Source organism: Neoarius graeffei, chromosome 22 (genome assembly GCF_027579695.1).
Source record: "Neoarius graeffei isolate fNeoGra1 chromosome 22, fNeoGra1.pri, whole genome shotgun sequence".
Lineage (NCBI taxonomy): Eukaryota > Metazoa > Chordata > Actinopteri > Siluriformes > Ariidae > Neoarius > Neoarius graeffei.
The window spans coordinates 59,205,654-59,223,233 of NC_083590.1; the positions used below are offsets into that span (position 1 = coordinate 59,205,654).

The following is a 17,580-nucleotide window of genomic DNA, read 5'->3' on the forward strand; positions in this document are numbered from 1 at the left end:
GCTGTGGTCTGGATCCCCAACATGCCAGAGACCATCGGGCTGGAGCGCATCATATACCAGTAAGTGTTCAAGGGGATACAGTACATATCATGCGTTGGTGGATTCCGGCAGTAATCAGACCTCAATCAAACAAAGGCTGATGCAAGGTGAGGCATTGGGCAAGTGGTGAAGGTTCTGTGTGCACAGGGATATTCACAACTACTCATTAGTGTCTGTCCACTATTTGGGGGGAAAGCATAGAAGAAAGGTGCTGGTTAATCCTTGTTTCACCCACCCGCTGATTTTGGGAACTGATTGGTAGGGATTCAAAGGCTTAATGGAACACATAGTAAAGGGTGGCTCCTGCAGTAGTACATCACGGGGAGATCCTGGTGTGGTGTTGACTGGGAAAGCAGTCACAGAGCCATCTACTTCAGCCCCGCTTCAGGGCGATAAGAGGAGTGAGGAGCAGCTTGCCCCTCCTTCCTCTCTTGGGGATTCCCTTGAGGATTTCTCGTTAGAGCAGTCACAAGACGAGACTCTGCATCATGCGTCAGTGGTACCTCTCTGCAATATTTCAGCATTCAGTATTGCAGAGGCGCTCCTCCATGTTATCTCCCGAATCTGGATTCCGAAAGAAATCCTGACTGACCGAGGCACTACATTTACGTCACGCACACTGCACAAACTGTACGGGTTATTGGGAATTAAATCTATCCACACCAGCATCCATCACTCACAAACAGATGGCTTAGTGGAATGATTCAACCAGACACTCAAAAACTTAATTCGGAAATTTGTAAGTGAAGATGCACATAATTGGGATAAATGTCTCGAGCCACTGTTATTTGCAGAATGAGAGGTCCCGCAAGCCTCCACGGGATTTTCACCATTTGAATTATTATATGGGCGTAAGCCTCATGGCATTTTGGATGTGCTGCAAGAAAATTGGGAGGAGGGACCTTCACCTAGTAAAAATGAAATTCAATATGTTCTCGGCCTGTGCACAAAACTCCACGTCCTCACACACTTAACCCAAGAGAATTTACAGCAGGCACAAGAACATTATGTCCGGCTGTACGACAGGGGCACGCGCCTTACAGATTTCATACTGGGAGACAAGGTACTTGTGTTATTACCCACGTCGAGCTCGAAACTGTCAAGTGGTAAGTGTCCTCTGAGGTCACATGGCGAGTCAGGAACATCGATTGTGAGGTGAGGCAAGCGGATAGGAGCGGGGCACTGCAAATATACCACCTCAACCTGTTAAAACATTGGAACAAGGAGGTCCTTGTTGCATTGGCGTTGGTAGTTCCGGAGAAGGCAGACCTGGGGCCAGAGGTAAAAACAAAAATAACGACTCAAATCGCTCCAGTCCCTTGTGGAGACCACCTCTCACCGGCCCAACTCACGGAGGTTGCCAAGTTGCAAAAGGAATTTTCCAATGTGTTCTCACCCCCTTCCCGGCTGCACCCACCTCATAAAATACCAAACTGAAACACCCCCAGGGGTGGTGGTGTGTAGCTGCTCTTACCACTTGCCTGAAAACAAAAGAAAAAAACCCACCAACAACAACAGGTGGTTCAGGAAGAATTCAAGGCCATGCTCGAAATGGGCAGAATCAAGGAGTTGCACAGTGACTGGAGCAGCCCAGTGATCCTGGGTCCCAAGACCAATGGGTCGGTCTGGTTCTGTGTGGACTACAGAAAAGTCAACGCAGTGTCTAAATTTGACACATACCCAATGCCTCGCAGTGAGTTGCTCAATCGATTAGGTGCTGCTCGCTTTTATCCGACACTTGATTTAACAAAGGGATATTGGCAGACCCATTTGACTCCTTTATCCTGACAGAAAATGGCCTTTTCTACACTGTCTGGATTACACCAATTTGTCATGTTTCCTTTTGGGTTATTTGGGGCACTCGCTACATTCCAGCAACTCATGGACAAGATCCTCTGCCCCCATGCTCCCTCTGTTTCAGCTTCCCTCAGTGACATCAATATTTATAGCAACGATTGGCTGCGGCACCTCAAAACACCTTAGGGCCATCCTAGAGTCACTGAGGTGTGCAGATCTCACAGCTAACCCGAAAAAGTGTGCAATTGGGCGGGTGGAAGTACAGTATCTGGGTTTCCACTTGGGTCATGGGCAGATGCGTCCCCAAATTGACAAGACTGCAGCCTGCCCGAAACCCAAAGACCAAAAAGGGGGTGAGACAGTTCCGGGGACGGCTGGCTACTATCATAGGTTCATACCTAATTATTCGGATGTCACCAGCCCGCTGACTGATCTCACTAAAAACGGAGCACCAGATCCGGTCCAGTGGATGGAGCAGTCAACAGGTTTTCACTAAAGGTAAAAGCTGCACTGTGTGTGTGTGTGTGTGTGTGTGTGTGTGTGTGTTAGAGCCCTGCACTCCTGCGGGAGTCCCGCGGGACCCGCGGCAAAGCAGTGCAGCACGGGACAAATTTTGAAAGCTCATTGCGGGCGTGGGAGTGCACATATGCGGGCGCGGGCGGGAGTGCACATATGCGGGTGCGCGCGGGAGCGGTGATAAGCTGCAGTCCCGCTAACTAAAAACGTGTTTAAAATAAAATTTATAAATTATTAGTTTATGTCTATCATATATAATTTGTGCTGGATATTTTATTTGGCATCAATAAAAACATTTTAAGATGCCTAAATTTGCAGAGAGAGTCAGCTTGCCAGATTGAGTGAGGAATGGCATCTTAAATTTGCCATTGATCACCCTAACGGGCAATCCTTTGATCACTCTAATGACTCGCCGTTCACACCCAGCCTCCAGTGACCCACACTAACATGATGCCTCAATGACACCTTAGATGAGCTGGTCATCAGAATTCTGATTCTGATCCAGGAGAGGATAAATAACTCTCGTACGTTTCCGATTCCTTTCCTCTTCCGTGTTTGAGATCTCTGAACATGGCAGAAGAGCAGAGCTCCTTTACTGAAGCTCACAGTGCTTCAAAAGTAAGTGCTGCTTTAAAAATATATATAGGGTATTCTAGGTAGAGCCCTGCACTCCCACGATACTCGCGGGACCCGCCGCAAAGCAGTGCGGCGCGGGACAAATTCTGAAAGCTCATTGCGGGCGCGGGCGGGACCGGAAGTGCACATATGCGCGCACGGGCGGGAGCGGGAGTGCACATATGCGGCACGGGCAGAAGCGGTGATAAGCTGCAGTCCCGCTAACTAAAAATGTGTTTGAAATAAAATTTATAAATTATTCATTTATGTCTATCATATATAATTTGTGCTGGATATTTTATTTGGCATTAATAAAAACATTTTAAGATGCCTAAATTTGCAGAAAGAGTCAGATTGCCAGATTGAGTGAGGAATGGCATCTTAAATTTGCCATTGATCACCCTAATGGGAAATCCTTTGATCACTCTAATGACTCGCAGTTCACACCCAGCTAGCAAGAGAACCATGAGTGAAGTGATTTACTGCTTGCCCTAGTCTACAACTTTAATATAAATTTTGCCTCTGATTGGACAGCCAAATTTGCATATTACAGGAAGGATTTCTGGGATAGCATTGAGTCAAGCCTACCGTCACTGTGTAACCTGTCTCTCTGATTAAAGTTGTAGACTAACTCAAGCAGTAAATCAATTCACTTCTCTTACTAGCTCTGCTTTGCAATAAAAAAAAAAACACCATTGGTACAAAGCAAGCCCATTCACTTTTTTATGCTGATCAGAGAATTACAATGGTTTCTCATGTGATAAAAATGTGCGATTCGCGATTAAATATTTTAATCGCTTGACAGTACTAATTATTATTATTATAGACACTACATGCTGAATTCAGAAACAAGGTAAATAATAACAAACGTGAGCTGTAGATATTTATGCTCAAGTCCACTCAAAGTAAGGGGTGGGACACCATCACGCTGTGTCAAGACAAGAACTTTCCTGAGAAATAACGCGAACGTCTGCATCATGCGGGATTTGCGGGCGGGAGCGGGACAAAATATGGCAGGCGCGGGCGGGAGCGGGACTGAAAATCATAATTTTTTTGTGGGCGCGGGCGGGAGCGGGACTGAAAAATCTGACCCGCGCAGACCTCTAATTCTAGGGTATTATAGGGTATTCTATAGGATATTCTAGTTAGAAGTGCTTTACAAATGTAAACTGGGTTAGCCTAATGTTTTGTATGGCTGAACAATAAATATACCAAATTTCCACTTGGAATTACGTGCTCGCCTGTCTTTTTTAATTATTATTATTATTATTATTATTAGAGACACTGATGAAGGCAACAGCCGAAACGTTTGTCTCCTTCTGCTGCTAAAAACAACTGAAAAGAAATGTAACTAAAAGAATAAGTTCAAGAGTGCGATCCATCTCTCCTTTCACACTAATTATTCATAGGAGACACACCACGGGAGAGCGCATACTTAAATGATTAGCCTACTTAAATAATAATTATTATTATTAGGTCTACATGCTGCCATTTCAACATTCCGAATTCAGAAACAGGGTAAATAATAACAAACCTGAACACGAGCTGTAGATATTTATGCTCAAATCCACTCAAAGTAGGGGGCGGGGCACCATCATGCTGTGTCAAGACAAGAACTTTCCTGAGAAATAACGCAAACGTCTGCATCATGCGGGATTTGCAGGTGGGAGCGGGACAAAATATGGCAGGCGCGGGCGGGAGCGGGACTGAAAATCATAATTCTTTGCGGGCACGGGCGGGACTGAAAAATCATAATTCTTTGCGGGCGCGGGCGGGACTGCACAATGCGGGCGCGGGCGGGAGCGGGACTGAAAAATCCGACCCGCGCAGACCTCTAGTGGGTGTGTGTGTGTGTGTTTGGGGGGGGGCGCATTTCTACACTCCCCTAACTTCTCTCTCCCCTTTATTTTGTAGATGGATGCATCGGACAGAGGGCTGGGGGCCGTTTTGTCCCAGAAGGTGGAGAGCGAGGAACATCCTGTGCTGTACATCAGCCGAAAAATCTCAATGCATGAAATTAAGTCCAGCACCATCGAAAAGTAGTGCTTGGCCATCAAGTGTGCGGTCCTCACTCTCTGATACTACCTGCTGGGGCACCCTCTCACCCTCTGTTCGGACCACATACCCCTCCAGTGGCTCCACCACATGAAGGATGCCAGTGCGCAGATCACCTGTCGGTATCTCGCCCTCCAGCCGTTTAAATTTGAGGTGGTCCACAGGCCGGGAGCGCAGATGGTGGTGCCAGAATTCCTGTCCCATGGGGGGGAGGAGTACGCTGCAGTCTGGACGGCTCCAGTGAGTTGGACGGGGGTATGTGGCAGTGAGGGCATGGCCAAGTGTCAGTTTGTGAATGGAGGGCGGGGCCAATGAAGGTCAGTGGCAAAGTCATTACACCTATTGTCGATTAATGTTGTGTGTGTTGCAGTGACAGTGGAGGATAGAAAAGGAGGAGGAGAGCAAAGAGAAGAGAGCTCCCTGGACCAGAACACAACTGTGTGCATGCGTGTCCGTGTCCTAAAATCGAGGAAGTGTGAAGCTGAAAAGCCAAAATAAACGTGTGTGTAAATATCATCTCTCGCCTGCCATGCTTCTGTACTCAATCCACATCATGGACTTGTTACAAGGCATTTGATACCTTTACATGTCTTGGAGGAATCACATGTTAGCCTTCACTCACATGGTTTGAGAGACTTGGCAAGTAGGTGGATACTAGCAGGTGACCACATTGGAGAGAAAAATGGGTGGAAGAAAAAAACCAACTATAATCTTCTAATGTGGTGAAGACATAAGGGCATGTTTATTTAACATTTATGGGAGGAGATCCAGGTATCAGTCATTAAGTTTCCCCATGATGGGAAAGTCTTCAGGACAGAGGAGTTTGTGCTTTCTGGTTTCTCAGTCACACAACCACTTGCATTTTTTTTGGCTCAGAAGAAAACACATGAGTGGCTGGAGAGAATGGCAGACATTCTGTACCATTAAGTGTAAACAGAAACAAATAAAACATGCAATGTGTCATTCATTAATAAATTAAAAATGATAATTGTAGGCAAATCAGTGCAGTATGAGGTGAATAATATGCTTTGGGCTGTGCTGTTATATGAAAATAAATCACCCGGCATAGATTTTTATCTAACAACATGACCCATCGTGTGATATTCCATACTTATTTGGTTCAGGTTAACATAATTGGTTTATAACAACTAATGTATTTTAAGGAAATAAATGGGCAGCACGGTTTTTGTCGTGGTTAGCACTGTTGCCTCACAGCAAGAAAGTTCTGGGATCAAGCTCAGCGGCTGACGGGGGACCTTTCTGTGTGGAGTTTGTATGTTCTCCCGTGTCTGTGTGGGTTTCCTCCAGGTGCTCTGGCTTCCCTCACAGTTCAAAGACATGCAGTTAGGTTAACATGGGATGGCCTTGGGCTGAAGTTCCCAAGAGTGGTGGCACGCATGTACGCAGTGGTTTTGCTCTCCTATGATGAACTAAATTTCGTTGTACATTTGTGCAGTGACAAAGGCATTCTATTCTCTTCTAAATAAATAAATAAATAAATAAATAAAATGTTTAGTTTCTCTCACTCCTTGCTACCATGTTTTACACTCTATAAACAAAGTTCATACTTTATCAATAAAAATATCAAGTTCAATTTGTTGATTAAATTATCAGAGACTGAGGCTGCATCCCAAATGTACTGTACTGCACTTTCAGTGCACCAGATAGTGTGGAGGGTAGAATAAACAGTGAGTGTTACTGAGCACCAGAGTGGCCTGATGTCTTACAGAGGTAGTCTTTATTGTCAGGATCTTCCACTTTAACAGAGAGACCTTCAGGTGGATTATCGAGGTTATCTCCATGGTTGTAGATTTTCAGCTCCAGCGTCTCCTCTTTCTTCACACAGACTTCTGACGTCCCTCCATCCGTGGATATCTCTGTTTTCATGTCCTCACACAGCTAAAGATCAAACAACAAATCTGTTAGGGCGGGATGGTATTCATCCCACTCAGGAAGGTGCTGCTCTCATTTCTCACAGCATAGCTCATATTCTCAGTAGAGGCCTAGTTAATCTGTGACAATCCAGAGCCAAGGCCAGGGAGTAGACAAACAGGCTAAACTGACTGTCTGCTAGCTGCACAGAGTCATCACTCAGGGTCCACTATATAGAGACTGTGTTTCCCAAGCTAAACGAAAAACTAGTAGTAATACTCAGAGTTTGTTCAAGTAATCTAGATAATATAAAATTGCATCATACTGACTTGTACAGCCACTGCCAGCACCTCTGATCTAAAGGTAGGACTACCAAATATTAGATCTTTTGCATTTAAAGCACTAATTGTTAATGAACTTATTACTGATCACAAGTTTAATGTACTGTGTTTAAGAGAAACATGGATTAAACCATGCATTAAATGAAACTAGTCCTCCTGGTTACAGTTACTATATACACCAGCCTCACCGAACTGGCAGAAGAGGCGGTGTCGTGGTTATTTATAATGATTATCTCGGCATATCACAACAACCTGGACAGTTAGTATGAAGAACTTCAAACGTATTGAATTCATGTTATTCATTACAGTTAAATTAATTTAATTACTGTTTAAAGATTGCATTTGGTACACATCTGCATCGTACGGCAAATGGTCCGGTACAAATATATGTACCATTACACCCCTACAAGATGGTAAACTGGAGCACAGATTGGGCAGCATGGTGGTGTAAGTGGTGAGCACTGTCTCACAGCAAGAAGGTTCTGAGTTCGAGCCCAGCGGGGGCCTTTCTGTGCGGAGTTTGCATTTTCTCCCCATGTCTGGTGGGATTCCTCTGGGTGCTCCGGTTTCCCCCACAGTTCAAAGACATGCGGAGAGGTTAATATGGGACGGCTTTGGGCTGAGGTGCCCTTGAGCGAGGCACCTAACTCCCAACTGCTCCCCGGGCGCTGCTAGCATGGTTGCCCACTGCTCTGGGTATGTGCATGTGCTCATTGCTCACATGTGTGTGCAGGTGTGTGTTCACTGCTTCAGATGGGTTAAATGCAGAGAGGAATTTTACAACTGTGTGATGAATAAAGTTGTGCTTTCTTTCTTCTTTTTCTTTTCACAGCAGGAGACAGACATAAGAAGCTGTTGTCTCCAATCAGCCACACCTGGTCCTTTGGGTAGTATCTCACTGGGCTGCGACAGCCCGCGACTCGTTGGAGACACAACAATTGCGATAAAATATGCGAATTAGCGACAATTTTCACTGAATTGATATTCGCATATTTTACCGCAATTGTTGTGTCTCCAACTAGTCACAGGCTGTCGCAGCCCGCTTTCACTCGGCAGGCAGGGAAGTAGAGGAAGCCTCACAGAAACTGACTTGAGAAGGGTTCGCGAAGGCTTTGCGACACCAGAGACACATTTGCAGCTATTTTGAGAGAAATTTTGTCGCATGAATTTTTTGAACATGTTCAAAATTTCAGTGACGAAGGAGCGACACTTTGCGACTTATGCGAGGAAATTGAGAAGCCCCGCGAATGTATCAAGACACTTTTGAAACTCTCTCGCGAATGACGTTCGCAATTTGTCATAAGCTGTCGCAGCCCAGTGAGATACTAGCTTTTCCTGGCCAGGTATTTATCATCCCCCTGGACACAGTATCCTCCAGGCCTGTAGAGGGTGCGCACACACTAACACAAAGGGTTAATACTGGCTCCAACACACATCATTGCTCACAGTGTGGAAAGAGTTTTATGATGCAGTCTCATCTCGAAATACACCAGTACATTCATCCTCGGCTATATGCATCAGCCTCATCCAACTGGTTGAGGAGAAGGCGTCAGAGTTATTTATAATGATAATCTAGGCATCATACAAAAACCTGAACAAAAATTCAATATGTCTGAAGTTCTTTATACGAACATACTAGTGCATCTCAAAAAATTAGAATATTGTGAAAAAGTTCAATATTTTCCATCAGTTATTTAAGAAAGTGAAAATGTTATATATTATAGACTCATTACACAAACTAAAATGTTTCAAGCATTTTTCTATTTTAATTTTATTCAGTATGGCATACAGTACAAAAACATAAAAAAACATCTCAAAATATAAGAATATTTCATTTCAAGTTTGAGCAAAACAGTATGAACACAGTGTATCTCTCGGTCTAGTTCAGTACACACAACCGCAATCATGGGGAAGACTGCTGACTTGACTGTTGTCCAGAAGATGATCACTGATGCCCTCCACAAGGAGGGTAAGCCACAAAAAGTCATTGCTGAAAAGGGTGGCTGGAAAAGGTGCACAAGCAACAGGGATGGCTGCAGTCTTGAGAGGATTGTCAAGAAAAGTTGATTCAAGAACTTGGGAGAGCTTCACAAGGAGTGGACTGAGGCTGGTGTCAGTGTATCAAGACCCATCACGAACAGACATCTTCAAGAAAGGGGATACAACTTTCGCATTGCTAATATCAAGCTACTCCTGAGCCAGAGACAATGTCAGAAGTGTCTTATCTGGGCTAAGGAGAGAAAGAAATGGACTGTTGCTCAGTGGTCCAAAGTCCTCTTTTCAGATGAAAGTACATTTTGCATTTAATTTGGAAATCACGGTTCTAGAGTCTGGAGGAAGAGTGGAGAGGCACAGAATCCAAGGTATTTGAAGCCCAGTGTGAAGTTTCCACAGTCTGTGATGAGTTGGGGTGCCATGTCATCTGCTGGTGTTGGTCCACTGTATTTTATCAAGTCCAAAGTCAACACAGCAATCTACCAGGAGATTTTAGAGCACTTCATGCTTCCATCTGCTGACGAGCTTTTTGGAGATGCTGATTTCCTTTTCCAGCAGAACTTAGCACCTACCCACAGTGCCAAAACTACTACCAAATGGTTTGCCTGACCTTGCCAACTTGCCTGACCTGAACCCCATAGAGAAGCTATGGGGTATTGTCAAGAGGAAGATGAGAAACACCCGACCCAAAAATACAGATACGCTGAAGGCCACTATAAAAGCAACCTGGGCTTCAATAACACCTCAGCAGTGCCATAGGCTAATCACCTCCATGCCACACCGCATTGATACAGTAATTCATGGTAAAGGAGCCCCAACCAAGTATTGAGTGTATAAATGAACATACTTTTCGAAAGTTGGACATTAGGGTTGGGCGGTATCCAAATTTTGATACCTTTAAACTGTCTCTGTGTTTTCCCGGGGTATACGGTATTACCGAGAAAAAAAATATTTTGTTTCGGCCTACTGTGTAACGTGCGCCTATACCGGCGGACCTTGTCCAGACCTGCGCCTATGCCTCAAATGTACTATTTAAAAGCAGCATAGCGAATTGTGTGCATTGTGGTATGGATTAAGCAGCAAAGCGAATTTTGTGCATTGATGAATGGATTAAGAGATATTTCAAAGCATCACGCAACTCTTCCTTCATCTTGAAAATAGCATTCAACTGTCGTTTACACATGTCTGCGTTGAAACGCCATTTGCAGCACTATTTCACCTACTCCATCAAAAAAAGTACACGATGAGCAGGATCATACCCTTTCAAGCATGGGAAATAAAAAAAGAAAAGAAAAAGAATCCAAGTCCGTTTAGACTGCGCGATAAACCATATTCTTCAGCGCAAATGAGGCGAACCTAATTCAAATGCGTGATAGCTGCACAAGGCAAAATCATATGGGCCCACGTCATGCCATGGCGGGGAAATTAATAATCAAATGGCCTTACCTTGCTTAAAACGTTGTCTTGATCACATAACTCCTTACAATTATTCCACTTAAATCCATACGGTTTAACACACCCAACAAAGATAGCAAGCGCATTGCTAATTCCCACCAGAAACCTAACGGTTTACGCTACGATGTTTTCTTCCGTTTCTTCAGTAGATGACATTTCAAACGTTTATTACCCACATCCCAAATGTCATACGTTATATTATTTTACCTTGTTGTTACTCATGTAACCTACTCAAAACACAACTCATTGGAGAGATCTCATGGAAGTGGAGTACCCCAGGCTATGGTGTGCCTTAGGGGACATATTAGATTTTTTCGATTTTTCTTCTTACATACTTTACACACAGCTTCATCTGTGTTTGCTGGCTCTCCCTTTTCGTTTGGTTTGAAACCAAAATACTGCCAAACTGCCGATGTTGTATTTTTTTTTTTGCCACTAACTCGTTATCTTGACTTGCCATCTTTCAACCGCGGTCTCAGTCTCTTGCGAAGCTTTCTGTCAGACTCCAAATGTCACGCAGGGTTGCCATGGTAACGACATAAACAACCCTGCACGCGATGAGAACTTCTTTAGGAAATTGATAGAATTAGTGAAAATACGATCACACAGTTATTCGAGATGATCTTCAATTTATTATTTTATATTATGACCTCATGTACTCCATATTTATTTAGATATTATATATTTTTTTAAAATGACGGTAATGAGACCGATACCGTTGGTACTTTTGGATACCTTGGGATACCTTCTTACCGTAATACCGCCCAACCCTATTGGACATTTCTGTATTGTAAATCCTTTTTTTGATTGATCTTAGGGAATATTCTAATAATTTGAGATACTGGATTTCTGATTTTCATGAGCTATAAGCCATAATCATCAAAATTAAAACAAAAAAGGCTTTAAATATTTCACTTTACATGTAATGAATATAGAATATATGAAAGTTTACCTTTTTAAATTAAATTACGAAAAAAAGGAACTTTTTCATGGTATTCTAATTTTTTGAGATGCACTAGTATGTAGCCAAAAAAACAAGTCTACCCAGTCTAATTACAGCCCCAACTGCAAAAAAGTTGTGACACTGTGTAAAACAAAAAAGAACAGAATGTTAAGATTTGCAATTCATGGAAACCCTATATTTAATTGAAAATAGTACAAAGAAAATGTATCAAATGTTGAAACAGAAATTGTATTGTTTTTTGAAAAATATATGCTCATTTTGAATTTGATGTCAGCAACACATTTCAGAAAAGTTGGGACGGGGCAACAAAAGACTGAAAAAGTTGTGTAATGGTAACAAAACTAATTTGGTTAATTGGCAACAGGTCAGTAAGATGACTGGGTATTCTTGGGTTTCAGTCACATGACTTTTCTTTGCGATCTCACTTCCGGTAAAACAACTGGTGGTTAAGCAAACCAAAGAAGCTGCCATAGTGCAAACCATTTGTGATAACTTATTAGAGTATGCTCGTAATCTAGAAGCCACTGCTTGCTTTAGACATACTCAGAAGATTGCTAGTTGCAATGGAATAGACGCCAACAGTCTGGGAAAGGATGAGATCATATGATCTCGAAAACTACCCTTCAGTCGAGTTCCCCGACATCTTGAATTATCTGGTGTTGCAGACATTCTTCTCCACCGCAAAACAGATGAAAGCATGGAAGAGTATGGAGGCTTACAACTTTTTTGTATGTGGCTGTACATCTACACACACACACACACACACACACACACACACACGCACACACACGCACACACACATATTTGTATGTATATATTTCTAGTATGGGCGCTGTGTGAGATGGCTGCCTCTCCAGTAGCTCTGTAGTTTTTAGCTCTTTAAACCTCTTTTTTGCACCTTTTTTTTCTTTTCTGCTCTTCTTATGAAGACATAGTATGTTTTACTTATATAACATGGATATATTTAACTTTACCACGCAACCAGGAGCCAGTTTTTTCACTTATTCGAGAGAGGAGCTGCTGGCCCTGAAAACAATGGGACGAGCCGGGATATGACACCCCATCCTGGCTGAGTTGAGGAGGAAACCCAGGGGCTGCAAAGCTAGATCTAAGCTAAAGGCTAGGCTAGCAGACAACCGGCGGTGCTACAAACCATCCATTCCCTCCATTATCATGGGGAATGTGAACATGCGGATGAATAAAGTCGACGAGCTTTCCACTTTGAACAACCAGCGGATTTACCAGGAGAGTAGCTTGTTTATCTTTACGGAGACATGGCTAACACACCTTGTATCAGATGCTAACGTGGACCTGCGGGGATTCACTGCTGCGATAGCTGACAGAGACACTAACACATGCGGGAAAAGCAAAGGTGGGGGACTCATCATTTATGTTAACAACTGCTGGTGTAACCCGGGACATATCTCCGTAAAGACAGTTTTATGTTGCCCAGACTTGGAGTTGCTAGCCGTTAGCCTGCGGCCATATTATCTGCTGAGGGAGTTCAGTCACATGATCACCATCTGTGTTTACATCCCTCCGAAGGCAGATGCAGCCGCTGCATGTGAGAGGATTCACTCTGTCACAGCAAGGCTGCAGACATAGCACCCTGAGGCATTTATCATCATTTCAGGAGTCTTTAATCATGCTACTCTGGACTCTACTTTGGCTGCTTTTTACCAGGCTGTGGACTGTCCAACAAGGAACAACAGGACAATTGACTTGCTGTATGCTAATGTGAGGGATGCATACAGAGCCACACCCCTCCCCCCACTAGGGAAGTCTAACCACAACCTGGTTCTTCTACAGCTGAAGTACACCCCCCTGGTTCAAAGGCAGCCTGCAACAACTAGCTCCATCAGGAGGTGGTCCCCTGAAATGGAAGATGCCCTCAGGGACTGTTATGACATCACGGACCGGGATTGTGCTGCTTAGCCCACGCTGTGAGGACATAGAGGGGCTGTCACACTGTCTGACGGATTACCTTAACTTCTGTGCAGACGTGGTCTCCCCCGCTAAGACTGTACGGTGTTGCCCTAATAACAAGCCATGGGTCACACAGGAAGTCAAAGCTATCCTCAACAGGAAGAAGGCCACCTTCAGGAGCAGGGATAGGGAGGCACTGAAAGCAGCACAGCAGGAGGTAAAACGCTGCGTGAGGGAAGCTAAGGACAGCTACAGGAGGAAGATAGAGCAGAAGCTGAAGGAGAACAGCATGAGGGAGGTCTGGGAAGGTGTGAAAACCATCACAGGCCACAATACAAAGACCAGAGTCATTGAGGAGACAGTGGAGAGGGCGAATGAGCTGAATGACTTTTTCAATTGGTTCAACCAGCCCACGTCCCCCCATCCTCTCTCTCACTGCAGCCATCTCTCCTTCTTCCCTCAACACACCTCCCCCCAGTCATCACAGCAGCCCCCTCCTCCCCCACCTCAACACAGACTCCTCCATGCATTACTGCAGACCAGGTCAGAGGTCAACTGAGGAAGCTTCACCCCAGGAAAGCAGCAGGCCCGGACAAGCCGTGTCCCCGACTACTGAAGACCTGTGCTGCTGAACTGGGTGAACCACTCCAATGCATCTTCAACCTTAGCCTGCAGCTGGGGAGTGCCCACCCTTTGGAAGACATCATGTATCGTTCCAGTTCCCAAAAAGAATCAGCCCAGCAAGCTGAACAACTTCCGACCGGTGCCACTCACTTCACATCTGATGAAGACGTTGGAGCGGCTCTTCCTCAGCCCCCAGGTACAACATGCCCAGGACTGTCTGCAGTTTGCGTACCGGGCAGGTGTCGGTGTGGAAGACGCCATCCTCTACCTGCTACACCGAGCCCACTCGCATCTGGATAAGGGAAATGGCACAGTGAGGATCCTCTTCTTGGACTTCTCGAGTGCCTTCAACACCATCCAGCCCCTATTGCTTCAGGACAAACTGAACAGGATGCGAGTGGACCCCTGCCTGGTCACCTGGATCTCCAGCTACCTCACTGACAGGCCGCAGTACGTCAGGCTGAAGGACATCACGTCTGACACTGTGATTAGCAGCACCGGAGCACCCCAGGGCACGGTGCTGGCCCCTCTTCTCTTCACCCTGTACACCATGGACTTTTGCTACAACTCGGAGCTGTGTCACATCCAGAAGTTTGCCGATGACCAGAGACTCAGATTGTTTTGCAGGTCAAGGGGCCCACAGGGCCCCTCCTGGGAAAAAACAGGGGCCCATTTCTACAATGGGGGGCCCAGTGATTATCCTTCAGTTGAAGCGAACCTAGTGAGTGAAGTAAGCCCAATAAACAGCTGGGGCAGCCCAGGGGCTGTTTTTTTCTTCTCGATTGTGTTTTTTTTTTTGGTATTAGAAGCCATATGAAGCAATGTAGATGACAAAGATCAATGCTTCAACCAAACATATTGTGATATTGTTTAATCAGTGGCAATATTTTGGAATTCAACCACAGGCCACTACATATCACATCTATATTATCTCCTCCTTGTAAATTATAGCACAAGAATGGGTTTGTTTTTTGCATGCTGTGACGTTCTAATTCTGCTTGTCTCTAATCATCTCTACTTCTAATTTCAGAGAATCAGATGGGATGCTGAATCTTCAATCTTGGGTTCAAATTCAGGCTATCAAGTTTGAAAATTAATAATGTCTGATACTAATGATACAACAGTTGATTAAATCATCAGAATCAGGATGTGTAGTAGTAGTAGTAGTAGTAGTAGTAGTAGTCACCAGTGGTAGTGGCAGTAGTAGTAGTGGTTGCTGTTGTAGTAGTTGATGTTGCAGTAGTAGTTGTTGTAAATCTAGTATGACTAATTACCTTGGGTATCAGGGGTATCAGTTTTTTCAGGTGAACGTACTCTCTTTCTGCCGAAGAATGACAAAATAGATGTATTTTTCTTTTTTTTCTTATCCATGTTTTCTTGTCTCTTTCGAATATTCGTACATAGAACGTAAGATGTCACCTAGTGAAAGACTTGAATCAGGTTTTACTCGCTTGGGACGCTACAAACGGGGCGGCGTAAATACACGAACGGGTCCGAAATATATTCAATATGACGGCGGTAAAAACAAATTCATCCGATGCTGAAATCTGTTGAATATCCAGATAATTATGTTGGAAGTTGCATATTTGTGCAAGATTTTCGATACTGAGACCATGAAGTCAAGTAATACGCCACGAAACGTTCCAAATAGGGTATAAAATGCTCGCGCCCACATTGGCCCCTGCCCCTCTCAACAATGCGTTCATTATTCGAAATAGTGCGTCTTAGACTTGGGTGCGCCAACAATCTGAGTCTCTGGATGACACAGCCATCGTTGGGTGTATCAGTGACGACAGAGAGGAGGAGTATAGGAGCCTGGTGAGGGACTTTGCTGTGTGGTGCAACAGGAACCATCTGCAGCTCAACACCTCGAAGACCAAGGAGCTGGTCATTTACTTTGGGAGGTCCAGACCAAGGTCACGACCAGTTCTGATTGAGGGAGTCGAGCTGGAGGCTGTGGATTCCTACAAGTACTTCGGGCTGTGGCTGGACAGCAAGCTGGACTGGACTTGCAACACCAATCACTTAGACAGGAAGGGACAGAGCAGGCTATACGTCCTTAGGAGGCTGCGGTCCTTTAACATCTGTGGGAAACTCCTGTGGATGTTCTATCAGTCTGTGGTCACCAGTGTCCTGTTTCACACCGTGGTGTGCTGGGGGGGGGGGGGGGGGGGGGGGGGGGCAGCACATCCAAGAAGGACACATCCAGGCTGGACGACTCTCTGGTGACAGTGGCAGAGAAGAGGTCTATGGACAAACTATTGAAAATCATGGACGATGCCAGTCACCCTCTGCACACCGTCATCAGCAACCAGAGGAGCCTGTCCAGTGACAGGATGCTTCTTCCCAAGTGCAGGACGAACAGACACAAAAACTCCTTTGTCCCTCACGCCATCAGACTGTACAACTCCTCTCAGGGGGGGAGGAGGGGTAACAGGAGGACAGAGGACGGGAAGGAGCAGTAGCCTAGCCTAACAATAAGCAATACCAGAAAATGTGCAATATAAAGTGCAATATCTCTCCTACCACCACCCCCCCTTCTCCCCACTTTTTTTAATCTTCCCCCTCCTTCCCCCTTCCTCTCTTCCCCATAGCTTATTCTTTTTATATATTTGTATATGTAAATACTTTAATTTATCTACAACCCTGATTCCAAAAAAGTTGGGACAAAGTACAAATTGTAAATAAAAACGGAATGCAATGATGTGGAAGTTTCAAAATTCCATATTTTATTCAGAATAGAACATAGATGGCATATCAAATGTTTAAACTGAGAAAATGTATCATTTAAAGAGAAAAATTAGGTGATTTTAAATTTCATGACAACAACACATTGTATTGTATTGTTTATTTTTGAATAGGGACAGATACAAAGACATAGATATCTGGAACAGTTATCTGATGTATGCATCACAGTATTTGTAGCCAAAGCTAATTCACAACACTTGTCCCTAGTTGGGCTTTTAATTAAACAAAACAAAAAAAGAGAAAATGAATATTTAAAATCTATGAGAAAAAATATATATACATAAAAATAAAATAAAATAAGAAATAATGATCATAATAATAACAAAATTAAAAATAACAATAGCAATAGTAAAAATAAAAAGACAAATAACAAGCTAAGTATCTAAACTAGTGATTCAAACTAAATATGAGAGCAGGATTGCTGTTGAACTAGCCATTGTTTTGTTTGTTTTTTGAAAGAGAGAAGTGTAGCTATGGATTTTAAACTGTCTGGTAGAGAATTCCATAATTGTGTTCCTTTTATTGAAAAAGAGGTTTGTGCAAATGAAGTTCTACGGAATGGAACAGTGCAATTGCCTTTTGACATTGCTCGGGTGGTGGATCTAGTACCACTTTGAAGTCTTGTTATTGACT

At 44.1% G+C, this 17,580-nt stretch overlaps 1 protein-coding gene across 5 annotated transcripts in view; it reads right to left on the minus strand.

The window, feature by feature from the left end:
• LOC132870999 (gastrula zinc finger protein XlCGF26.1-like) overlaps positions 1-17,580 on the minus strand; it is a 241,713-nt gene that overhangs the window by 201,344 nt on the left and 22,789 nt on the right. For 3 of the 5 annotated variants that reach the window (XM_060905121.1, XM_060905120.1, XM_060905119.1), the window contains one exon: positions 6,750-6,921. The exons of the other annotated variants lie outside the window; for them this stretch is intronic. In XM_060905121.1, coding sequence (XP_060761104.1) covers positions 6,750-6,921 — 172 coding nt within the window. The remainder of the gene's footprint in view (positions 1-6,749; positions 6,922-17,580) is intronic. 5 annotated transcript variants of the gene reach the window in all.